We start from the raw sequence: 26,196 nt of genomic DNA, 5'->3' as shown, positions 1-26,196 counted from the left end.
CCGGATAAGCAAATAAAATCAGTGGGCAATGTGCCGGCCGGGCCGGGCCGGGCCGTGGGCAAAAATGGTTGACCACTTTTCGGTCGACGTTTTGTTTTTGATTAAGTTCCCTTTCCTGCTGATTGGGTGAACCTGACGCTTGGTTTTGCGGTCAATTGGCAATTGGCGCCATACGCACGTAGCGCATGTTGCTCCCCTTTCTAACCTGGCCGTCAGGGTCGCGCATAAAGTTCCCACGCACAGCCCCCGAGTGGGGGGCGAACGGAAGTGTATATCGACAGGAAAGCAAATTAATTTGGCCAAAAGTGCATGCAATGGTCATTTTACAGATCCTTTGGCTATGGCCCTGGCACTGTCTCTATGGCTGTTTGCGGTTGACACCTAATACAAGCTCATCTGGCTAAAAACTGCCGACTTGTGGCTTAAAGTCACGACAAAATTACAGCAAACCAAACTGGGTGGGCGTTTGATATTGAAAATTCATAGCCAAAAATTTATTCATGGCCTGTCCCTGGCTCTGGGGGCATTAATATTTAAGCAGCCCCGTCCGACTGTGACTCCTGTCCGGGTCACCTTTGCGGAGCCGTCACAAACTTTCTGCGGCCACCGGGCTGTCAGTAACAACGTCTCGAGGACATGAGGGCGCACTTTTTACGGCTTTAAGTTTTTCGCTGCCTATTTCATCTGTTACAGTGGTTTTCATACTCCAAAGTGGATATATGCGTTCATTTTTACATATCTGTAATTCTTTTTATTTGATAGTCTTTCACTCTTTTTGGAAATTCCATTCTCCCTTCGTGGAAATGGCGAGTAAAGAATATATTTTCGCTTTTCTCAAAAGCCACGCAAATGGAACTTAAAATGCTTATCAACTATTGCATGAGGGTTTATCATTCGGCTTCGCTTCACAAGACTTGGTAAGGCCGGAAAATGGCAGCTTGTAATTTGTATGTGGGGATTGGAAAGTTGTCTTAGATGTTCCAGATGTTCCACTCTACAAAACTGTTATAATTTTCTCAATATCGTATTTAAATAGATTGGTTGTAGGGTGAGTTAAATGCCATGGAGGAATTGTATACGTTTTCAATTGAATCAATACGAACCTTGTCCCACTGTGCAGTCCGACCCTTCCTTCTGCCATTATGGTTGGGGTCGCCTTTTAACCCGTCTGACGCTCGCATAATGTCGCAAAATGTTCAAACTACACATTAATTTTTGATAAAATGGCTTTCGACTCACTGGAAATTGTCTCAGTGCCATTGCCAGTTGGGTCAACTGCAGTATGTCTGGTTATTTTTGGGGGTTTCCACTTAAAGGCGGAATAAAACGATATTGAAAAAGGGTCTCAGCACGGCGGAGGACACATATTTTCACATTCAACATTTAATTTCAACTGTCTTATAAATTTCGTGCTTGGTTAAGGCTCGATCTCTCGACAATATTCTATTGAATCAAATTTGGCTGTATTATGTGTTTATTAATGCAATTTTTAGAGTTTTTCATGGCATTTGAAGGTATTTGGCCCAGGTTTTTAGCCTGAAGCTGTGGCTGTGCTTGTGCTTGTGGTTGCGGCAGGTGGCCATTCGGCTAACAAAAATTCATTTATTTTCATTTATTGTTTCACATTTCCCACAGGACGACGGGAGTTGCAATTACCGCAGTGCTGGAAAAACAGCAAAGAGCACAAGAAATCCACCCAAAATCAAAATGGGGGCGAAAAAAAAACAAAAAAAATGTGTCCGCGATGCGTTGCGTCGCGTCGCGTCGCACAGAGAAAAGTTTCCGTTTTTTTGTTTCTCGGTCGTTTTTCTCGAGAGTGAATTTTATTTACTTTTTACTGCCCAGGAGTGTTCATAATTTTGTTGACTTGTCGTGTAGATTGTAATTTTTACTGCAGGACAAGCGCAAGTACATAATTGAATAACAGCAGCCACGGTCCAAGCAAACCCCAAGCTAAATTTCTTTACGGGTTTCGTCATGTTCGTCCGCAAAGAAAGGGTGCAGAGACAGGGCTTGGAGCATTGCCAGTGTTGGCAGTCGCCGCAAAAGTTTTAATTCAATTTTTTCTGCGTTGTTAACTTGAGACGCAGTCGCTGAAGTTGATTAATTTCGCATTTTTACGCTTGATTATAAGCATAGCCGGGACCTTCGTGAAGGAACTTTCCACAATTTGCCTCCTTTACGCACTTGCTGCCAAGTCTTGTGCTTAACTTTCCAGCACGCGAATCTTTTTTCGTGACTAAAATATGGCGTTGAATCCTTTGGGAAATTTCGATATCACACTTTGTTCGTCATGCCTGCCCATGTGTGTGTGTGCGTGTGTTCGTGCTACCAGAGTTCATTACACATTCGCCCACACACACACACACACACCCACAAAGCTAACATACACACACACATACATTAAATGAAACAGAATGAAATGTCGAAATGAGCAAAGTAATGAGAAATGCTCGGGGACGAGCGAAAAAAGGCCCAAGACATGATTAACCCAAACAGGGAGCAGCCAGACAGAGACGGAGACAGTTACAAAGTAAATTACACAGAGCCAAGCACGGCTCCCATACTCCCTCACCCCCTCTCTTTCTCACTCACACCAGCTTTTCTGTGCGGTTTCCACACCCACAAAATCATAATTATTACGAGAGCATCAATTTTTAGTAGATGGGGTTGTGATTTCCTGGTCCTTAGCTTTCGAGCCTGGCTTCTTGTGGGCGGCACGCCGCAATTAATAATTGCCGTGGGTTGAAGTGTGTCGATAAAATTGCACGTGTGATTTCCAATTAAAGCAAATTACTAGCTCTTCTTCGTGTGACTTTGACAGAAAATCTACCAATGCGCAAAGTCATTTATAATATGTAGAGAAAAACAAGGCAAGTATTAGAAAAGAGTGTCCTGGCCTAATCAATTTTTAATGCTACTTGAGCTAAGTTTCCATCGGTAAGAGTATAAATTCAATATTGTATATTGTCTTTCTGTATCTAGTCGAAAGTATCTTTAACAGCCTTACTGTCATGTATCTGGTTCGGTAAATAATTAATTATAATATTTTAAGTAATTATAGAAGTGAATGTCTATAGAAACATATAGAATTTTCCGTACTATATAGAACCCAATTTCTAAGATTATATCTGTGAGCCAAGTCTCAAATAAATTTGAACAAAGCTCTTGGATATTGAGATTAAATGGTAATAAGGTTTGGACTGTACAGTTATAGCTAACACTAAATTATAAATATCAGATAAAGTAAACATTTTTAATGGATTTTGTTATATTCCGCGCTTTGAGATAAAGACGATAGATTTTATTCGTTTTCTTTTTCTGGACATGCACATATTACTAAGTTCTCTATTCTTTCGCGTTGGAATTGTGTTTAAATGGATACAATCTTAACACGAACATTTTTTACGTCAAAAAAAAAAAAAGAATGAAAAAAAAGGTTCTAATTCTGAGCATTTGGAGAAAGTTGGCGAACCGTAACAGAACTGCCAAATCGGTGAAGATTCGTAATACCTGAGAAAGCAGAACATTAATTTGCGTTGCAGAAGAGCAGAAGACGCGAAGAATGTGGCACCAAAGATTTGACGATGAAACGCAAAAGAGGCTGACAATAAATCAAATTGTATCCATTGTTGTGGAAGCCAGCTACATGGTCAAAGGTATGTAAATGTGAGCATACTTATGTATATACTCGAATATGTCTGTTAATTATTCAACATATTCGATATGATGCCAAATTTGCATATGACAAACAACAAATCAACAACAATAGTGTTCTATGTAATTACGACAGCAAATGAAGAATCGTCGACAATTAAAAGATTTTGATGATGAATCAGCAGGCAGGGGGGCTAAAACGGATTTTTCTTTATGGCCTGGCTGTCAACAGTTGCCAGAAACGAAGGCCATAAGCACCTACAGTCAACCCAAAGCTCGGATGGAGGGGGATCAGAGATCAGTCGAGATGGTTGCGATATAAAGCAGTTTCGGTTTATTTGGCAAGCAAGATACTTGGGCTGGGCACTTTAGAGATACGTACATAATAGGTTTGGGTAATTGTAGTTATTGTGGTAATTAGCAATTATAATTACGGTGAATAATTTAATTTAACTTAGCATACAAAGCGCGCGTGCAAATCACAAAAGCAGTAAAGCTACCGACTACCGTCTGGCGACCGACCCCTCCTCGGTCGTCGGTTGAGGCCTGCCCTCGAAACGCTGGGTCCGGGGAATGGGCTCCGCCTTGCTTTTGATCAAGTACTTGGCGAACTCGGCGGGCGAGCGGAAGGACTTGATGGGAAACTTGCCGAAGCGACCGTTCGTCTTGGACACCACATAGTAGATGGGATAGGGACCGGGCGTCATCTGGACGGGCAGCGCTTCCATGGGACTCGCGCTAGACTCGAGCGGGAAGTGCAGCTGCTTTTGCTGCTTCTGTTGCTTCATTTTCAGCTTCTGCTTGGGAAAGGCTTTTAGTTCGGGCGTGTACGAGAATTTCAAGGCGGGCTGCGATGCTTCACCAGTGGCGATCCTCGAGGGACGCATGCGCTTCGAGTCCACATACAGACGCTGTCGTGGTCGTTGCGCGCCCGGACGCAGTGTTTGGATCTGGAAGAGCTCCGAGTTCATTTGGCTGCCCGTGCGGTCCTGTTTCAGGGGTAGCTCCAGCGGACTGACGCGTATAACCTTTTGCGTTTTGTTCTCAATCTCAATCACATCCTCCTTGATGACCTCCTCGGGCTGCTCGGGCTGCTCAGCTGCCCAGCTGATGCCTAGCAGCAGCACGCTCAACGTCATAACCAGCAACTAAAAGAGAATTCCCAATTTAGACACTCACCAGCTAACCAGCCCAAATGAGCATCAATCAAATTACCAAATGTCGTCGAGTGCCAAACATCTTGTAAGCCACAAATAGAATAATACGTAGATAGCGCTCAGCTAAGCGTTTGCCGCTTCTTGTTCCGTGCCTGGTTCTGGTTATGCTTCCAGCTGCGATCTGCTCCCACTCCGGGCTTGCGACTTTAGTTAAATGCTGCCGTTTGACGACTGAGCTCCGATCGCTGCTGCCAGCGGCGCTGTAAGCTTTTGAGCGGTTCCTTCCCCTGTCTCTCTGTTGGCCCCTTTCCCGCTGATATACATATTCTCCTAATGAAGTGGCCTTTTGTTGTTCGCGCTTCGCTTTTAGAGATTTGTTATGTGGCAGCAGCCAGCACAAATTATGAGCCAAATTCATGTAGAGGCAAAGATTATAAGTTTTCGCATTCACCTGTTCAACGCGTTCTCGCGAGTCTAGCAACTTGCTCATTAAATTTGCTACATATCGATAACAGACATGACGTATTTGGTTTATTTGTAGCAAAGTACTTCCTCAATTCCCCATTCACACTAAACGCACAGGTGCTTCCACTAAAATAACACAATAACCTGTCACATGGGCTCATATGTAAGTAATAGATTTATAGCTCCAACCTCCATGGTACAGAAGGCAGATAGATGGATATCTCATAATACAGAAAAGTTTTCAATTCAAAATAACATACAAGTACATTTTAAAAGCAAAAAAATAATAATATTTTGATCTGAAAAGCAATATAACATCAAACATACATTAAATATACATTAAAGAGTATACAATATTCGGTATATTGCCAACCATTTTTGTACTATTTGTTTTTTTTTGTTTTTTTTTGCTTTTTGTCATCCCAAAGGCAACGATCGCTCGCACAGTGGGTCACAGAGTAAGACAAAGAAAAGCCAAAGCCATCTTCAACAACAACAAAAACAACAACAACAAAAACATCAACAACAACAACAACTGTTGGCAGAGCAGAACTAACAGTTGGCAGATACATAACTTGATCATTTTGTAGAATAAATTGTGATTACCTCATTGATTAATTTGTTTGTTTCGCGGCGACCTCAGTCGGAGACTTTGTCTCCGTCATGCCCCTGTTCCTCCGTCTGCCCCTCACCGTGGTTCTGTGGCTTCGCCGTGCTTTTTGTTAGATTTTTTAGATACTTAGTCGATTATTTGATTTCAAGCACCATTAAGTATGCATTACTAATTATTGTAATGGAATTATTTATGATTATTGGCGAAGTCAACTGCGATTTGGCATGCACATTGTTGGCCAACAGCTCGTGAACACAACACAGAAAAAAAAGTATATAGAAATAAAATAATAATAAAAAAATACTTCCCCATGGGCTGTTCACAATTCCAACGAAAATCACCTTTAAGATAATTCAATTGTATTTATATTTGTTTATTGTTGCTCATAGTCTATTTGCACCTACGGAAATGGCAATTAAAGTGTTTGCCTCGTAGAGATTATCTTAAGCCAAGCTTAGCCGAGCTTAAACATCTTTAATAACTACTCAGACATGGATTATAATTATACCCTAACCCCTTAAAAACGGGAAGCATCTCCGACCCCATAAAGTATATATATTCTTGATCAGCTTCAATAGTCGAGTCGATCTAGCCATGTCCGTCTGTCTGTCAATTTTGGTAAATAATAAGAGCTAGTGTCACGAAACATGATATGTTGCTTATAAAAAATTATATATTTGTCAAGTATCTTTCATTTTATACCTATCGCCACCTCTCCGCTACCACCCCAGAAAATTCCATGAAGATCGGTTAAAAAAAAACCAAAGTTATATGCAACTGCGCAATTGAATAGAGCAGCATCTTTAAGAAGATGCTTCGCATTTTAACAGCATGGTTATTGCGACTTTTTTCTGTAATGCTATTTAAGTTCCTTTTTTATCATATGTGCTTAATTCAAAATTTTGATCCAAATCGACAAAATGGCAAGGGGTTACATCACGTTTTTTTCAAAATCGAGGTCGGTGCGAAAATCAAAACTTTTTCGATGATTTTTTGAATATCTCGCGTAATAGCTCCGCGCGGAGATATGACGTTCCAAAACGACATAACTCCGCGCGGAATGACTTGACTTTTTTCTAAAAGTAAGTATTAGTATTTCATTGTTAGATGCTTAGAATTCATATTACCTCTTGCAAATACGAAGTTTGCTTAAAATTAGTAAATGCATTTATTAAGTTCTATTAACCTATTAGTTTGTTTAGTATACTTCAAAATCTATACTCTTTATTTAAAGAGTTCAACAATAGTCAAAAGCGCAGCTATCAGTTCACGGAAATTATATAGTAGTATTATCTGACAGCACAATAATTATACGCTTATTGCAGTTCGGTTTCTTTTAACTTATTAATACCCCAAATTCACAAAATAGTAGCTAAGTTATGCTCCTGATAAGAACTTGGTTATAATTTGTTGTTTGTTTAAGCAACAAATATATTTTTTTTTTGGCATAATTGTATATAGATTATTGGATTTAAATAGACCTAATATGATATTGATGATAGTCGCTGGCGAATAAATAGCTTCATTAATCACTCTCAGTTTAATGAAACGAGTCTTAAGCTCATAAAAAAATTCGAAGCTCATTAAGCATTAAGCAAGTATTTTAATTTGAATGGTGGGAAAAAATATATAAATATTTATATTGAATGGATATCTGTCTCGAATGCTTTTTGCTCGCTGCCAAAGAAAGAAATTCACTTTGTCCCTGCGTCGATGACAAAAACAATTTATTGCCCATGAAGGATATGGACACAAAAAAATAGGAATCAGTTTGCCAAATAGGAAAAATGTAAGTTAAGTAACCGAAGCATTGCATCTGCCGCTGGCTGTTCCAGACAGTAATAAAATGTCAAGACAATACGGATGTGAAGAGAAAGGGCGGGCAGAAGCAGCCACTTCCATTTGCATTGCCATCTCCATCATCGGCAGCTCCATTGTCGCACCATCGATTGTTATTCAAAGCAGCCATAATCTGTGCCAAGGAGATGGCTGTAAGATGCTTGGCAGCGAGGCTGGCGGGATGGGCCAAAGGGTTGGGCTGGGCGGTGATGCTTGGTGAGTTTGCCTTGGCTTTGGCTTTAGTTTGGCAAGTGTTCGGGGAATTGAGAAACGACTCAACAGGTTTTAGCTTTTAAGCCCTTTTGTCGAGCTGCGCCCGGTTCTAGTCAATGTCAATTCTGTAATCGCTAATGGATTATTTAAAGTGCACCAAGCTGCGACTTTAAAGTGAGCCACATTTTTGGGCAGCACCTTAGCCGGGGGCCACTGTAATTAGATTGTAAAAAAGGTTACGTGGGCATTGATGTGGGTTTTCGTGCCTCCCCCCTGCCCCTGCACGACCAAAGGTCAACACACGTGCGCACCACTAAATGGCTGGCAATGTTGACCACAAAATAAGTCTCCGGCTTTGGTCCTTTCCTGCGGCTAATGTACGCCAAATCCGCCGCATTTGTTTTACGTGTGTGTAAAATGTTACTGCCATGTAGCGGGTTTTTTTTTTTGTTTGCAGCTAGGCCATAAATTACATATTAGCCATAAGGATCTCTATAATTTACGAGCGGGTTGAACATGACACTGGGTCCAATAATTACACACAGACCCCGCCGACGGAATAAACTCTACGAAGGCTAACTTCTAATGTGTCTACTCTTAAAACTGAGATAAAGCTGCCGATACTTGGCTGACTCAGTTATTTTTTTCCCATCTGCTGGCTTACGGCACATTCTTGGGGTGGAAAGTTCAACTGCTCAAGTGGCGTTGGCTTATTGTCTCATCAGATGTCAGCAAGGTTCTCTGGCTTTTATTACATGACAATTACCACAATCACAGACATATGCGAACCACATTCACACTGGCAATGTAATCGTAAAAAAGAATGAAACAGCACTTTAGGTGGCAAATAACCGTTATGTGGAAACCCCAACAACTATCAAGATAGGGTCGAAATAGTGGTCTATCTATTGTAAAGAATAAAACGAGTTACTTTTCTAATCCAATCGAAATTCAGTTTTTATGCTCTTCGTTAGTTTCGTTCAGCTCTTACCTTTACCTTTACCTTACTTCAAACGCATTTTCAAACTGTAATTCGAATATATTTTTCTGTCTGAATAGAACGTTAAATCAAATCAGCTCTCGATATTTTTTGGAATTAATCAAAAAATGAAATGTCTTAGTCAAAAGTCTAAAATCAAACATTTTTTGGCTGAGATATTTCATAAAATCATCAAAACAAATCGTTTTCTAGTCAAGAACTTTTTCTAAGCCATCGATTTTTAAATTGTTTGAATGGCAATTGATAGTAGGGATCCGTACGAATTGAAAAAGGTATAAAATTTCAAAATCTAACACTGTTTACCCGAGATATTCAAAAAGAGCATAAAAAAGTGTTGATTTTCGAACCGACCCCGATTTTGACAAAAAACATGATGTAACCCCTTGACTTTTGGTCAATTTGGGTCAAAATTTAGATTTTCTATTTTTTGATGCCAATCGAAAGTACAGATTCTTACGGGTTGAAAATAATATAGAATTCCAAAATCGGACATTTTTTGGCCGAGATATCCCATAAAATCATCAAAACAGGTTGACTTTACAAACGATTCGCTTTCTAGTCAAGAACTTTTTCCAAGCCATCGATTTTTAAATTGTTTGAATGCCAATTGATAGAAGGGATCCGTACGAATTGAAAAAGGTATAACATTTCAAAATCTGACAGTGTTTACCCGCGATATTTAAAAAGAGCATAAAAAAAAGTGTTGATTTTCGAACCGACCCCGATTTTGACAAAAAACATGATGTAACCCCTTGAATTTTGGTCAATTTGGGTCAAAATTTAGATTTTCTATTTTTTGATGCCAATCGAAAGTACAGATTCTTACGGGTTGAAAATGGTATAGAATTCCAAAATCTGACATTTTTTGGCCGAGATATCCCATAAAATCATCAAAACAGGTTGACTTTACAAACGATTCGCTTTCTAGTCAAGAACTTTTTCCAAGCCATCGATTTTTAAATTGTTTGAATGCCAATTGATAGAAGGGATCCGTACGAATTGAAAAAGGTATAACATTTCAAAATCTGACAGTGTTTACCCGCGATATTTAAAAAGAGCATAAAAAAAAGTGTTGATTTTCGAACCGACCCCGATTTTGACAAAAAACATGATGTAACCCCTTGAATTTTGGTCAATTTGGGTCAAAATTTAGATTTTCTATTTTTTGATGCCAATCGAAAGTACAGATTCTTACGGGTTGAAAATGGTATAGAATTCCAAAATCGGACATTTTTTGGCCGAGATATCCCATAAAATCATCAAAACAGGTTGACTTTACAAACGATTCGTTTTCTAGTCAAGAACTTTTTCCAAGCCATGGATTTTTAAATTGTTTGAATGCCAATTGATAGTAGGGATCCGTACGAATTGAAAAAGGTATAACATTTCAAAATCTGACAGTGTTTACCCGCGATATTTAAAAAGAGCATAAAAAAAGTGTTGATTTTCGAACCGACCCCGATTTTGACAAAAAACATGATGTAACCCCTTGAATTTTGGTCAATTTGGGTCAAAATTTAGATTTTCTATTTTTTGATGCCAATCGAAAGTACAGATTCTTACGGGTTGAAAATGGTATAGAATTCCAAAATCTGACATTTTTTGGCCGAGATATCCCATAAAATCATCAAAACAGGTTGACTTTACAAACGATTCGCTTTCTAGTCAAGAACTTTTTCCAAGCCATCGATTTTTAAATTGTTTGAATGCCAATTGATAGAAGGGATCCGTACGAATTGAAAAAGGTATAACATTTCAAAATCTGACAGTGTTTACCCGCGATATTTAAAAAGAGCATGAAAAAAAGTGTTGATTTTTGAACCGACCCCGATTTTGACAAAAAACATGATGTAACCCCTTGAATTTTGGTCAATTTGGGTCAAAATTTAGATTTTCTATTTTTTGATGCCAATCGAAAGTACAGATTATTACGGGTTGAAAATGGTATAGAATTCCAAAATCTGACATTTTTTGGCCGAGATATCCCATAAAATCATCAAAACAGGTTGACTTTACAAACGATTCGTTTTCTAGTCAAGAACTTTTTCCAAGCCATGGATTTTTAAATTGTTTGAATGCCAATTGATAGTAGGGATCCGTACGAATTGAAAAAGGTATAACATTTCAAAATCCGACAGTGTTTACCCGCGATATTTAAAAAGAGCATAAAAAAAGTGTTGATTTTCGAACCGACCCCGATTTTGACAAAAAACATGATGTAACCCCTTGAATTTTGGTCAATTTGGGTCAAAATTTAGATTTTCTATTTTTTGATGCCATTCGAAAGTACAGATTCTTACGGGTTGAAAATGGTATAGAATTCCAAAATCGTACATTTTTTGGCCGAGATATCCCATAAAATCATCAAAACAGGTTGACTTTACAAACGATTCGTTTTCTAGTCAAGAACTTTTTCCAAGCCATCGATTTTTAAATTGTTTGAATGCCAATTGATAGTAGGGATCCGTACGAATTGAAAAAGGTATAACATTTCAAAATCTGACAGTGTTTACCCGCGATATTTAAAAAGAGCATAAAAAAAGTGTTGATTTTTGAACCGACCCCGATTTTGACAAAAGACATGATGTAACCCCTTGAATTTTGGTCAATTTGGGTCAAAATTTAGATTTTCTATTTTTTGATGCCAATCGAAAGTACAGATTCTTACGGGTCGAATATGGTATAGAATTCTAAAATCGGACAGTTTTTGGCCGAGATATCCCATAAAATCATCAAAACAGGTTGGCTTTACAAACGATTCGTTTTCTAGTCAAGAACTTTTTTAACGCATCGATTTTGATACTTACTGATCCTTACGAGCCCAAAATGGTTTTGAAAACAATGTTTTTGCATGATAGTTTCTATTCCGACAAGTAACGGCTAGCAACAAAAAAGTAGGATCCATCCATATACTATTTGCAAAACTCTTTTGTACATGTTTCACTAAATATGCAACAATATATGTGGGCACACATTTAATATTTTCGATGAAACGCTAAAGTTATTTATATACAAATAATGAAATCTTTTGTGTTATGAGTTTGTCAAAAGTTCCTGTGACAATAGACAGATTTTGTTAAGTTAACGAAGTTTTCTTTAAAATTGAAAAATCTCCCAACAACGCACCAAAAGTATAAATATTGTAAATAATTATTGGTAAAAAGGGAATTTAATTCATAAGTCGTTTATAAAACTAACTAAATGATATTTAAAGAGATACTGATGTTTTATAAAAAAACTTTGGTATAAAGGATTATGAGCAAAAGCAAACTTATGAAATTTGCTTATGGATCCAATTTAAACAAGTTTTATAGACTTATGCGTGTATTATAATGTGAAAATGTGCAGCCAGAGTACCTAGCGGAAAATAAATATTTGGCTGGGAGCATAATAAATTCCATGCAAAAATGCTTTTGTTAGCCATTAAAATATTTAAAGGCACATGGAGTGGGCGCCACTTGAGCCTCCTGTGCGGCTGCTGGGCTGGCTCAAGCTGAGCACCTAATGTCTACATCGGCAGAGGCCGCCGCAGTCGCCTCTGCGAAATGCCACCAATGCGGCGTTGGCTCCGCCCCGAAATGTGTGTGGCGCTCACTTGGAAGTTAGACGGCGGCGCCAACTGCGCAGCTGCAGAACTTTGGTCTCGTCCAGTTGGCGCACTGTGGTCGAGGGGGGGCGCTGCCGATGCCAATGCGGACCGAGCATGGCTCTGGCAGACCAGCTCCAAAGTCGTTCAAGACTGTTTCGTTCCCAAACTGTTCCAGACACGTTGTGAAAGTCAGTTTGGAGCAGCTAGGAGACGCAAGCTGAAGCGCAGAGAGGGGTGACACGACTAGAGTTAAAGGGGGGGTCATGTGGATGCTTATGTAATATACAAATGTTATGGCAGGGAAGTACAAATAAATGGACAGTATTATATGGAATTCAGCTAGCTGATTTTAAACAGAGATTCATACCTGGGGCATCGAGCTACTGACATTTTCGTTAACTTCAGAGCCAAAACAACCTGCTCCTATTTATAAAATTTGAACCTTTAGCCAAATGCTATATTAGGCAGGCAGTTAGTCAGGCTGATATGGATTTAAACAAGCTTGTTTCTCGAGGATACATGACTGGAAAGATCGGGGTCCCCAGAAAGCTAGTCTATTCCCTCGTAAAGCAGTCACACACGAGTTGTTGGATGTTTTGAGATTTCCTCTTTTTCAGTCAGGATAGAGATTATCGATTATAGATACTCAAGCCAAAAGGTATATTGTACTTGTATCCCATTTGCCTTGTTTCATGCACAGAACTGCAGTCTGTCGCTCATTTGCATCCACAGCACGTGGAGCCAATTAGCACTAATGCAAGGCTCATAATTTCACACCTTACGGCAGTAAAAGCGTTCGCCCGCCTCCCACGACGGGTCTAGCCAGAAATGAGGGGTCGCGATGCGGTTGCTAGTCAGCCAGAAGTATGGAGACAAGCAAATGAGGTGCCTGGAAAACCAGTTCCTGTCTGGTGGAGTCGGTGAGTCGGGCTCGGGGTAGAGGATTGGGTCAACGTCACATGTACGCATGCAAATGAGAAGCTTATGGAGCTCTGGCAAATGGAGCACGTCAATGCTGCAATGCGGTCTTTGCCGGTCTGCCAGTCTGTCGGTATGTCCCGTGGTCCAGAAACAGGGTTTTTATGGACTCACCTTGCGCATGGACATGTGCGAGTGTGTGTTCTGTGGCTTTCGGACTCTGCCACATTGTGTTTGGCTGTTTGCAAGGTGTTGATTATGCCTTTGATATGCAAATGAACCGGTTTTACAGGCAGGCGAATCGTCGAACTCGTCCCGACCCGTCCCGCAGTTGAGCCCGCAGCGACCTGGAACGCCCCGCTCTCGGGCTAATGATGGCTGAGCAGCCCAAGATGACGATGACACCGCTCTGGCATCATGATAGTCGTCCACGCACTCATATGACCTCCTAAGGACTTGTAAGCTGCACCGAAAAAGGGTTTTAAGCACTTGCCGATTACGTGACGGTAATCCAACTCCAGCTCCAATTTCATTTTCATCCCCAATTAGACTCATTAGGCAAACAAGCCTTACATTGGCCAGCAGGTCACCGAAGGTGCGAAGCGTGGGCCGCACCAGGAGCTGACTCTTCGGAGTGATTTACGACACAAATTACGGGCTTAAATGGACAAACATGCGTAGTTTTAATCATGGACGTCCATTAACGCCCTCTGAAACTATGATAATGCACGACCCGCTCCCAAGTGCACATAACGAATGTGACATAAATTAATTAACTTTTTCTCACGTTGCGTTCACGGCTTGTTGGCCAGCCTATTTATGCAAAACTATTTCCAGGACACACTCCACTGCCCCCCCCATCACCCCAGTTATTGCTCAACGGGGTGAAGTTTGAGAACATAATTGTAAAGTATTATAAAACACCCATCTTCATATGCTCATCTAATGAAGAAATCGTGTATTTAGTTAGTCCAAATAATTATTATTAATAACATGTATACACACATGCGTGTAATAGATCTGATACCTCGTATATAAATGGAGAATTATTTTACTCGAATCCTGCCAGCGTATATCCTATACGGATATTAATAATAATGATAATTATAATTGTAAATTTATTTTACGAATTAGGTCATCTCAAAAGAAAAAAAAAACATTATAGTGTTTGCCAATGGTTGTTGCAAGTTTCTATTACTTTTCTTTTCAGTTACTTTTGAGATTTGGGTCAGGCATCTTTGTCTTTTCTTTCTTGCAGACACTTGAAATGCAAATAAAAATTTGTCAAATAACAAACAAGTGGGGGACCTGGGGCCGGTAAATCGCCCTCCCGGGAAATTATAAATATTTGCCCTAAAAAATGTTGCACGCAAAATATTTAAAAAGTTGCGCCTAATTGTAAACGGCCGCTGCCACCGATGGATGACACTTTATGAGTATTCGGGGGCGAGAACTTGGCCCAGGTTGGGTGCGCATATTAAACACCGAAAAGAGCGTAAATTTTACACTACAATTGTGAAAGCATGAAATTGAATTAAAACAGGCACAATAGTACGAGGAGGGATGGAGCTGTGCGGCAGTGTGGTCTGTGGCATGTGGACTTCGAAATGTGGCCGCGCCTGGGGCGACGGAACACGGGACTTAACTGGCATTAATTATGACAGAGGGCGCCGGACGAGAGCCGGTGCCAGCAATGGGACACAGACGGTCCGCACGGCACCTGCATATGTCCACATCCGGCTACGCGTAGGAGGCGGGGTGTACTGCGCACGGGCAGTGCAATGTCAAGGCAGGTGCGTGCTTCGGCAGAATTTAATTGACCAGCAACAGTGCAAACCTACAAAGCCAAGGACTTGCCACAACTGACACACTGGCGATCCTTGCTGCAGTGGCAGCCGTAGTCGGCGTCATAGTAGGAATTGCACGCATTACGTTAAGGTTAATTCCATTTGTTGTTCTCGTTGTTGTTATTCGGTGCTGCTGGCTGACAACCTTTACGTTTTGGGGCCCCACCTGGGAGAGCACATTAAATAATTACCGCAAATGGGCTTGGCGATAATTTTTGCACCAAGCAACCAACCAAAACCCGCGACCAGGGCGCAAAAAATTTTAATTGTAATTGCGAAAACAATAAACAAATGTGCCACGCACAGTCCCCTGTCCCCAACTGGACACAACTCTTGTGCGCAGTGCATCCATAAATACACGCGGGAAATGCCCTTTGGCATCATATGTACTGTATAACTGCAGGAGCGGCAACAGACTGCTCGACCAAGGGATACCCTAGCTTATCAAAAATAATTGAGTCATTCAATATATATTTTAGATATGATTTATTATTAATAGCAACAAATATCAACATCCAATGTTCAAATCTGGAAGAGTTTAAGCTTAAGAACATATTTAAAGTTTATATATTTCATTGAATGAATAAAACTGTTCAAGGATTTACTTATCGACCCATAAGAAAGTGCTGTTAAACTATTTGAGATGAGGTGAGGGTCAGCATGCCCTATTGGCATTTATAAAGTATTGGGTGCATGGTACAACTCGCATTTTATTTAATTATTGCCGAGGGCTGCGCTTTATTCGATATTCGTCTGTAAAAATGCAGCCAGAGTGCATTTAATTTGCATAAACCATTGCATACCTTTGGGCGCACTCGCCGAGTTTTAAATGAACCGATTTAAAGTCAATTCCTGGCTCAATTCACATCAATGCCAATGAGGTGTCAACGCTAGATGCTACTCTCTGTTCCCAGGTGCTCGCTGCTTCTTCCTCTCGTCTCAAAGAGCGCTCCCAGGACGGTCATTTTGAGCGGACTATTTAAAAATGCATGTTCAAGTCGATTCTCCGACATTCAACCCGTTGCCGTTCCATCATTTGGCAATTAGTTAATTTTTGGGGCGGCATTGAAAAATCTTCCAAATTAAAACAAACAGTTGTCGCTGTCAAATCGAGAACGGCCCAGCGCGGTTACTTTGTGTACTAGCTCATTGGACAAGTATCTTTTAATTTCTTATTAGCGGCATATTATCCCCGCGGACATTTCGGCCATTAATATGCAGAGCCGTGTTGGCGTCAGTCTTGCCATTAATTTTAATGAGTCAACAAGAACACAGACGGGTGCTTGGGGCGAAAGGATTAGGCTGTGTCTTGGCTCTCGGTTAATTACTTAATAATTTGGGCAGGTGTTATTTTTGGAAAGCCAATTTACAGAGTCGCCTTCTGCCTTACAATCTGAGCGCAAGACTTGGCCAAGTAATTACAAGGGGCACAAGTTGGCAAAGTACGCCAAAATAAAAGTTTATCACGTAACAAAAAGGAGAACATTTTAAGCTGACTGCGAATATTAAGCTGTTTTTTTTTATGAAAGATAGCTGCTTAGTTGTAAAAATTTATTTATATTCTATACAAAAGCTGAAAGCTTTTTAGGTTTGCTTTGGAGTCTGCAATTTCACATTCGTGAATCTAAACTTTAAAATACAAAATGTACCTTTTTTGAATAAGGTATTTATATAAATGTAAACTTATTAATTTAACACTCTATGTACTGCAAATATTTGTGGCATCACAAGTTTTTTGCATTTGCATTTTATAATGATTTGATTCAAGCTAGCAGTGTTTAAGTTCATTTAAATTTCAATTGACTTAGATGCAGAAGATGTATACAAAAATACTTTACAGAAAAAAACAGAGACACAGACTATTAAATATGGTTAAAACAATTATCGACTATAAGGTTGTAAATTTGCCTTATCTGATAGGTAATATGGCTTTGTCTCTTCAAAAATTGGACAATTGTCTAAGTTAAGCGTCAATTGTGTGACTCAAAACGAGATGCCAACGTGGTAACTCATTGCATGGTACTCCATTTGCTTGCTGGACACGCATCACGGCCAGCAAAATGGCCAGCGGATCGACGGGTGTAAGCCAATTGCACATTAATTCGTAATTTGCTCTTTGACGGCGGAGCGGCTAATAATTTTTAATAGGATTCGAATGCCGTATATGGTCATACTTGCCACTTGTTTTTAGGCTGATTGCTGGGGCTCAGCAACAGGCTCCAGGCCCCAGGCTGTGCGGACCCTCGCTGATCCCGCCAAGCCACAAGTCGAGCCTAAGGCTGATTTTGGCCGCGTCATTGGAATGCCATTCGAAAATGCACAGCACGTGCAGCGAAAAGCGACTTTGGCAGCATGTGAATGTGTCCGGATCCATAGAGAAGCGTTTAGCAGCAGCTAGTTGCAGTCTGTAATGTCTTGGTAATTTATTGGCTTTAATTGCGTGCACTTAGCTGCCAGTAATTAACAGTTAGTTCGCGACACTTTTAATTGAGTTTCAGCCCTTTTTAATTTATGAACTGCCCGGCCATATTCGGCTTATGTTGAAACATTTAATCAATGTTCGAATATCTCAAATCTGCGCGCTAACCAAAGTTGTTCTGTTCAGTTCTCTTATAAATATTTATGAATGTTCAGCGGGGCAGACCTAATGACAAAGTGATAAGGACAATTAAGGAGAAAGCAGCTGAGCCGTAGAGAAGGGGCTGCTCCTTCTGCTGCTGCTGCTGCTGCTGCTGCTGCTGCTGTTGACGATCTGCAGACCACAAATAAAATGTGTCAACGCGTTTTGTGGGCATTCCTCATGCGATCAGAGTTGTAAACACAAACAAACTTCTGTAAAATATTACTGCATCTTTGATCACTTGTCATCCGCGATGATGATGGACGATCTCTGCGAACAGCCGACTCTGTTCGCAGCCTATGAGTGCGCCCAGCTCAGGCTGCGTCCGGCCAATGTCTACAACATCTACAACTCGTCCTCGTCGTTGCATTCCGCGAAACCTGTTGACAACACTTGCGACAAGCGAAACGATCTCGCTTTTTGTGTGCCCTCCAAGAAAAATAAAAAACGTGCTGACCAAGGTGTCGATATCGCACAATGGTTTTAATGATGGGATCTTGGCCGTCTGCACCAAGAGAACAGCATCCCGAACGGAAACGGGAACGGGAACGGGAACGGGACAGAAACGAGCACCGACCGACCGAACCGATTCTAGCAAAAAAGTGAAACGTGGCTTGTAGCAGCAAATCGCTGAGATGCCATCGCTGATAATCAATAATTTTATATTTTTGCCACATCGCTGCCAGTCAGCGTCGTCCCCGTCCTCGTCTGCGTCGGCATTGTTTTTACTCAAAGAAGTCAGACGCTGATCAAGTGGAACAGCCACCCTTCTCTAACTCAACTTGGCTAAAAACAGACCGTGAAATCAAAAACACTATTCCACACTTTTAAGGCAAACTTTGATATCAGTGCAATAATTACGCGCACCCACAATTATTAAACTTGTCGCCATATAAGGCGAACTCTTCTGCTAAAACATTTGGGCTTTGCTTGCTTTAAATGTCACATAGGTATTTGAATGAGAATGAGATTGGAGAAGTTTTTCAGCTATTCCTATTGATATATCTGGATTTATTTCGCATGCAAAGTGAGCTGACAGCCAAGCTGAATGGCTGCCAAAAGCCATTTAAGAATTGGTGCAATCACGTGGCTGTAGTTGCCAGTTGTAGCTCGGTCTCCTGTGGCTCCGCACACTTAACCCTAACTTCGGTGGTTCCCCCCCAATCCCCTCAATGATTGCGCTGCTGAAGGGTTACGCCAAAGTGCAAATTCGTGCACGCGCGACAGCCACATTTCCAATTGGCATCCGAACCCACTTTGAGCTGCTGACACGTTTCTGATTTGTATTTTATTTTTTATTAATGCGCAGAAATCCGAAAATTTTGCGTACAAAAATGCCAACAATTCTATCAAACTTCGTATTGGGGCTGTGGCCTTACCCTTTGATGCGGAGGGTTTTTGCATCGTCTGCGGGTAGCGTGTGTCCATGTCATTTTCCACTTTCTACATGTCACATCACGCTGCTTCCATCCGTTCGAACATGGAAATCACATTGGCAAACTCCAGCTGATTAGATACACATCTGAGAGGTAGGCCTCAAAATGGAGTACATTGGCAGTTTTGCTCGACCCATTCCCAGTGCCAATTAGAAGGCAGCCCGGTCTGAGCCCACTTCTAATGGTGATTGCCAAACCGCTTATGAGCTGCTATAATCTTCGTATGGTCCTGTTTCCTGGCTGCAGTCGCAATCAAAGCTCGCCCGTTTCCAATTAAACAGAAGAGTGGATGCAGAGGAAGACCTAGTCCGAGAGTGATTCGGGCCCAAGCCAAGTGTCTGTCGCTGTTGCGGAATGAAATCAAAAGTGTTTCCCGTTCCGTGGGCCACCGCTTGATTGCGTAGGTTGTTTTTCTGCAAGGGGCGGGGCTGGGAGCTGCTGTACAGGCGACTGAGCCGCAGACGAGGAGGAAATTTGATGTGCAATAAAATTGTTGGTTCTTTAAATTTGCCATATAAGATTTTTCCGAATGTGTAGCACAATGCAAAACAATAAATCAACTAAAAGATACTCTACATTTAAAGCTTACAGTAAATATTATTGTCATCAAATATTCAATTTATCAATTTTTAACATTTAATAGAATAATAACAATAATGAGCCGTTTATGCAAAAGTAACTTCTGAAATATTTGTTAATTATGTACAAACATTTTATTTAAGCGAAAACGAAGCAAGTGCAGCATACTCTTTGTACTTGTATTCTAGGGTATAAAATGGGAAAACCTTTATGAAAATTTCTCAAATTGGATTTCTGACCCTTTGGCCAGCGATGTGTGAAGGTCCTTGGGCAATGCGACTGGGCATTTGTATTTGCATCTAATACATAAACATAATGCGTTAATTTAAAAGTATATTCCAGTTGCCAGCAAGACGGTCAAAGATGGCATAGATGAAAAAAAAAAAACAACAAGGGAAAGAGACAGAGAGAGAGAGAGATCACAAAAAATATGCAAACATTTTGTTGGGCGGTAATCAAATTTGCGATGTGCTTTCTTCCTCTTGCTCGTCTACACAGTCGGCTTTCGCTTTGGTAAAATAAAAATGTAAAAAAAAAAAAAATGAATTGCTGCGACTGCTGCTCAGGTTTCCCCAAGGACATGTTTTGGCAAGACCACAGGACATGAGCGATACAAATAAACAAATGATGTAAATTTCATTTTCACATTTTGGCATTCTGAGTGGCACGGTGGGCGGGGACACCAGAGAAAATAAACCCCCTACCCCGCACTCCGTCTGCACTCAAATTGAAAATATGAAAAGCCACATAAACAAATTACAGAAATTTATTTTGCGGACCAAGGTGATTTCTTAGCCACAGAACCCAAAGCAGAACCAGACTCAGCAGACTCAAGCAAATAAAACTATCCCCTAAAACTGAAATACTGACAGCTGAGAACGGCGCAGAAAACTTTTGATTAATACCCTATCGAATTAGATTTAGCAAAGTTCAGGTCTGGCCATTTGCATGTATTTCGCATTTGTCAACTGCCTTGTGAGACTCTGCTTAAATGTTCTCGGTCTAGACATTAAAAACCACTTTTCAGCTGAGAGCATTTTGTGGGCTGTCTTTGTAAAAAAGTCCCAAAATATTTTCAAATGTCAATGTCAATTTGAGAGGCAACCCACGCCTCCTCTGGCAGATGAAATGAATGATTTGGTTTTCATTTAATGGCATCTAGCAGGCAGGTGCTTTTCAAATTGACAGACGGCCAGATCTGAATGACAGAGAGATTTTTGAAAATAAAAAAATTATTGAATGAGCATTTCTTAAAGACGCAACTTCAAGTCGACTCGACTATTTAGAAATTAGCATTTTAATAGGTTTGATAGCATTAGCCATTTAAATTGACAGCCACACTAGATACCCTGTCCTGACCTCCCCTACCCTCGCCTCCCCGCCCACACATGCGCTAGTTGACTGACGCCGAGGGCACTCGGGGGTGCCATAAAAAATTCACACAACGGCAATTTTGCAGTTGGCCTGGTCCAAAACAATACGAATCCCTGTAATCTGGAGTCGTCTCCATTTCAGGCACAGATCACAACGATTAAAATTATGCAAACACATTATGGCACAAGTGCAAGGTTGCGCAAAGCCGGAGAACATGGGCCGTAAACACCCAATATTTGTTGCCGCAAGAAAAGATTTTATGGCACAGGAAAACAAATTTCCAAGCTATTTTCTATGCAAATTGGAAAATTACGCAAGGCACTAACAATAGATAAGCCCATAAAGCAGTTAAGTTAAAAGTAACCTAAGAACTGCTGCGAATTTTTTCTCGGCGAGTAGATACCCTGCTCGCACATATAACTATCCTTGCATAACTATCCGATGCTTATATGAATTATAATTAAATGGAAATGTTTTATGCCGTCTACATTTTTACAGAATTTCCAGCATAATACGATTTTCAGTCTCAGCTTAAAGTCATATTCAAGGTTTTGGCAAGACGAGTCATTTTTGTGGTGAGAAAATAGGAATGAGAGGTAGATTGGAATGCTTCAAATGCAAATGCGTGTGGGTGTACCTACACACACCTGTGCGGGTGTGAGTGTGTCTATCTGACTGCCTATTCGAGTGTCCATTTTTAATTAACACTTTGACAATTTGACGCGAAATGCATTTTGTGTGCTCCAACTAATTCCGTGCAAGCGGTCTATGACTCCGACTGCGACTGTGACTGCGACTGTGACTGCATTCCGATGAGTTGCGGGTCTGCTGCAGTCAGAGGCCCGTGCGTTGAGTGTTTAGAATGCAATGGACGTGTTTGTGTGCGTGCCCCATGGAGTGAGTGGGAGGCAGTGCAACAGGATCAGGGCTAGGGGTTCGTCTAATGCCTCGTCAAGGGGTCGAGCTGCCTGATAAATGTTGCATGCGGCTGTGTAACCCAATTACCGTTGCAAATTACTCACACTTTGACATTTGATGGGGAATTCCAAGTTTGTAGCACGTAACATGGCCAGTTAATAGGCTGGGCTGGGGGCTCTAGACTCGTTTTGCATAATTGATGACAAATTGAAATCATGTTAATGTTTCTCCGTTTCCATTCGCATATAGATAAATTTCCGTAAAGAAAAAATGTAGAAATTTATTGCGTACACCCTGCAACAAACAAATCCTTCGATTTGCCCATTTATCTAGCTGCAACTGCAGTGGCTCGATTGCTTTTGCCAATTGTCGTGGCTGGCCATAAATTCATCAAGCAGCCGAAATCAAATTGCCAATGGATCAATTTGTGGTTGTCAGTGTTTAGCCCAACGACGGTGTCTCCCAAGGGCCGTATTTGGTGGTCGTAAATCGAAATGAGCTCCACATAAATTTTCAATTGGTCAACTCGGACGTGGAGGATGCAAATGTGGCTGTGGCTTTGAGCAAATAAAAGCTAAGTTTGGGGAGTTGCCCTTGTGCTCAGTTGAGTCAGTCAGAGCTCTCAGATTTTCAATTTGTCAATTTTCAAGTTTTTATTTATCAAAATTGTACAATGCTAGCACCTCAACTTCCAACCACGGGAGCAGAACTGCTCGCCACCCTAGAGCTGTCGGGCGAAGAAGATCTTGATGAGCAGATCACCAACTGGATCATGTGGGACAGAAATGCGGCCACGACGCAGCAGGTGGTCGAAGCCATCAAGGACAAGGACTGGCAGGCACTGCGCATCCGTCTCTGTCATCACAACTACTTCAGCACTGGCGGTCTCAGATCCGGTATGCGCGCTGGCTTTGATTCCATCAACGATCTTGTCACCATCCAGGTGGCCCAGGGCCTAAGCAACTATCTCCAGGAAGTGTATCCCAGTGTACAAAAACGCGAGGCTCAGGGCGTGGTCATCGGGTATGATGCTCGCTACAACGGTAAACGCTTTGCCCAGCTCATCGCAGCTGTGCTTCTGAACAGTAACTTTCGGGTTTACCTGTTCGGTCGAATGGTGCCTAGTCCATTTGTATCTTTCGCCGTGGTGCACTTGCACTGTCTAGCCGGAGTTGTTGTGACAGCATCGCACAATCCGAAGACCGACAATGGCTTTAAGATCTACTGGTTCAATGGGGCTCCCTTTTTGACGCCGCATGATAAAAACCTACAAGCTGCAGTACTTAACAGCTTGGAGCCTCTTGCATCGTCTTGGGATCTCTCCGTGCTTGACGACCATCCGCTCTTGGAAGATCCTTACCGGGAGATATACCAAGCTTATTATGAGCAAATGAAGAGCCTGCTGCCATATACATATCTTGAGACCAATGAGTGCAGTCAATTGCGCTTTGTCTACACGCCGCTGCATGGCGTGGGCTTCCACTTTATCCGCGAGGCCTTCTACCAGGCGCGACTTAAGCCGGTTATTCCTGTGCAACAGCAGAAGGATCCAGATCCGGAGTTTCCTACTGTCGTCTTCCCAGATCCCATAGGTAAGAAATACACAACATTTCCATCAATGACAATATGCACGTAACTAGACAATCTGCGTAAAGTATTCTTCCAGTTGGAAAATATTTCCAAAAAGAGATTCGAGTTCTTTGGTCGGAAGAATTGTCAGTTCATTGTCCATACATTTATTAATTAAGTTTAATTAATTTATTGTTTATTTTTCCTAAAGAGGGCAAGGATTGTCTAAATTTAGCTATTAAAAAAGCGGAAGAAGAGCACTGCACTATTATTCTGGCTAACGATCCGGATGTGGACCGCCTGGCAGTAGTTGAATTAGATCCAAAGGGCAGGTGGAAGAAATTTACTGGGGATGAGCTGGGCGCATTGCTTGGCTGGTGGGCGTTGGAAAGCTATAAAACTCGATCCCCCAAGCCCAACGTGTCCAACTGTGTTATGATATCAAGCGTGGGAAGCTCAAAGATACTTGCTGCGATGGCCAGAGTTGAGGGCTTTGTATATGTCGAGACTCTGGTGGGTTACAAATGGATGGCCAACAAGGCCTTGGAGCTCGAGGCACTTGGCAAAACTGTACTCTTTGCCTTCGAGCAGCCCATTGGCTTTATGTTCTCTCTATATGTGCCGGATAAGGATGGAATTAATGCGGCCTGCCAAGTGGCCACGATGGCCTGCTATTTGCGCAGCACCCGCAATGTGACGCTTATCGAGAAGTTGCGCGAAATCTATGATACCTACGGCTACCACGCGACCATCGTCAGTTCTCTAACCTACCAAAATCCGGAACAGATCAATCAGATCTGTGATAGGCTGCGTCGTTTTGAGGATGATCTGCTGGGCACCTATCCCAAGTGCATAATAAATGGTGAGTTTGAGGTAACCAACGTGAGGGACCTGACTTTAGGCTTGGACACTTCGTATCCCGATCACAAGCCGCGTCTGCCGGTCAGCCCGAACAAGCAGGTGCTAACATTTACATTCCAAAATGGAATGACAATCACATTCCGAGCCAGCGGCAACGAGCCCAAGCTGCGATACAGCGCGGAAATCTTTGGCCTGCCCGAGGAAAAGGAGTGGGACGAGCTGAACGATACTCTGCATCGCATGACCGAAGCGGTTGTAACTGAGTTCATTCGTCCGGCTGATTATGGCTTGGTATAGTCAGCATCCTCATGGTGCTTTTTATTTGGCCTTACGCAATTTAATAAAGTTTCCCTATTTTCTTAATTGATCGTGAAGTTAGTTACAACAGCGTTGTTTTTTTTGTTTTTAACAAATTATGCACTGTTCCAAATGAAAATAGAAAGGAAGTTCATCCGGAGTGTGCCCAGAGATAAATAGCCGAATTCTTCAACATATTTTATCTACTTAATAGACAGCTGAAAAAATTTCTTCGCTTCAAGGTTAAAAAGCTGCTAATTAATAAAAACGTATTTATGATTTACGCTTTTCTATGCAATTCTCATGGATTCAATTAACACCTAAGGGTTTTCATAATTTGTCCTATTGACTTCACACTTTTCCCCCCGCTATCCCTCTCTATTTTCTTAATTTTGTTGTTTTTTTATTCGCTGTCTCTTCTTAAGTGATGTGTGTGTATCAAGGTCTGCATTCCTCCTACCAAGTGTATCTAAACCTACGGGCAAGTATTAATTTACCTATTTATAAATGTATAACGATATTATGTAATACATGGCTATATATACGTACAAAGTATGTTTGACGTTAAGAAGGCTTAGCATATTGCTCACATGATAAACTATTCTGTCCTGTGTATAACCGTAAAGTCGTATCAAGATGCCGTTGGTTAAAGGAACAAATGTCGACAGCTCATTAAAGTGTCAGAATAGCGAACTGGGGCCACAGAAGGCCAATTATGCGTACGGGGCAATTGCCCTGTGTGGTATTGTGCGAGTGAAGAGAGAGAGAGACGGGCAGGGTGTGCAGTGGGGCAGGGTCGCGACGGGGGTGTCGCTCACGTGTGTGTTTGCCTTTGAGCAAACATATCTGTGCGAAAGTATCTGCCAAGACAAATACTGAAATTTTATAGTTCGTTTCCTAATTGCACTCTGGGGGAGTTTAAGTTTCTCTTTTATTTTTTGTGGTCCTGCCGCAGTCCTTGTCCAACGCTCGTTGTAATCGCTGGCAATTGTACGGAATCAGCAAGTCGGCAAAAATAATGAAAGCAGTGATTAAGACCCGGAGCAGGGCGAGAGACTTCCAGATCCAAGAAGTGATGTTTATATGCAACTCCCTTCAAATTTATCGTCGAACAGGCGGACAGGCGGAGTTCAGCGGCAGTTCGGAGGCAAAAAGGATTTCGACTTGTTTGATTTTCAGGTCAAACGGAATATTTCAATAGCTCAAAATGGGGAAGGCATGTGTGGCTAACAGGTGAAGGTAAA

At 41.4% G+C, this 26,196-nt stretch overlaps 2 protein-coding genes across 4 annotated transcripts; one reads left to right on the top strand and one right to left on the bottom strand.

The window, feature by feature from the left end:
* Nucleotides 1–3,968: 3,968 nt before the first annotated feature.
* On the bottom strand, nucleotides 3,969–11,904 carry LOC6626942 (uncharacterized). Of its 3 annotated transcripts, XM_015173799.3 has the most exons (4): nucleotides 11,752–11,902; nucleotides 4,873–5,405; nucleotides 4,520–4,805; nucleotides 4,247–4,454 (listed from the first exon to the last, which is right to left on the bottom strand). In XM_015173799.3, the coding sequence occupies exons 2-4, from the start codon at nucleotides 5,302–5,304 to the stop codon at nucleotides 4,396–4,398; spliced, it is 777 nt and encodes a 258-aa protein (XP_015029285.1). In that variant the 5' UTR covers nucleotides 5,305–5,405; nucleotides 11,752–11,902; the 3' UTR covers nucleotides 4,247–4,395. The 3 variants fall into 3 exon arrangements, with proteins under 3 accessions (XP_032292172.1, XP_002050080.3, XP_015029285.1); XM_032436281.2 differs by having other exon boundaries at nucleotides 3,969–4,805; nucleotides 11,752–11,904; XM_002050044.4 differs by lacking the exon at nucleotides 11,752–11,902 and having other exon boundaries at nucleotides 3,969–4,805; nucleotides 4,873–5,154.
* A 10,927-nt stretch (nucleotides 11,905–22,831) lies between these two features.
* On the top strand, nucleotides 22,832–25,018 carry Pgm2b (Phosphoglucomutase 2b). Its single transcript, XM_002050046.4, has 2 exons — nucleotides 22,832–23,817; nucleotides 24,006–25,018. The coding sequence occupies exons 1-2, from the start codon at nucleotides 22,899–22,901 to the stop codon at nucleotides 24,950–24,952; spliced, it is 1,866 nt and encodes a 621-aa protein (XP_002050082.1). The 5' UTR covers nucleotides 22,832–22,898; the 3' UTR covers nucleotides 24,953–25,018.
* Nucleotides 25,019–26,196: the final 1,178 nt, after the last annotated feature.

This window comes from Drosophila virilis, chromosome 5 (assembly GCF_030788295.1).
Source record: "Drosophila virilis strain 15010-1051.87 chromosome 5, Dvir_AGI_RSII-ME, whole genome shotgun sequence".
Classification (NCBI taxonomy): domain Eukaryota; kingdom Metazoa; phylum Arthropoda; class Insecta; order Diptera; family Drosophilidae; genus Drosophila; species Drosophila virilis.
Note: the sequence above shows the minus strand (reverse complement) of the source record. Positions and strands in the feature narration are given on the sequence as shown.

What these genes read in the sequence shown, in the direction of transcription:
- Pgm2b (XM_002050046.4), top strand. Translation starts at nt 22,899, where the DNA reads ATGCTAGCACCTCAACTTCCAACCACGGGAGCAGAACTGCTCGCCACC. An exon ending in CGTCTTCCCAGATCCCATAG is followed by an intron (nt 23,818 to 24,005) that starts GTAAGAAATACA and finishes TTTTTCCTAAAG; the next exon opens with AGGGCAAGGATTGTCTAAAT.
- LOC6626942 (XM_032436281.2), bottom strand. Translation starts at nt 5,304, where the DNA reads ATGAGCAAGTTGCTAGACTCGCGAGAACGCGTTGAACAGGTGAATGCG. An exon ending in TTGGCACTCGACGACATTTG is followed by an intron (nt 4,806 to 4,872) that starts GTAATTTGATTG and finishes ATTCTCTTTTAG; the next exon opens with TTGCTGGTTATGACGTTGAG.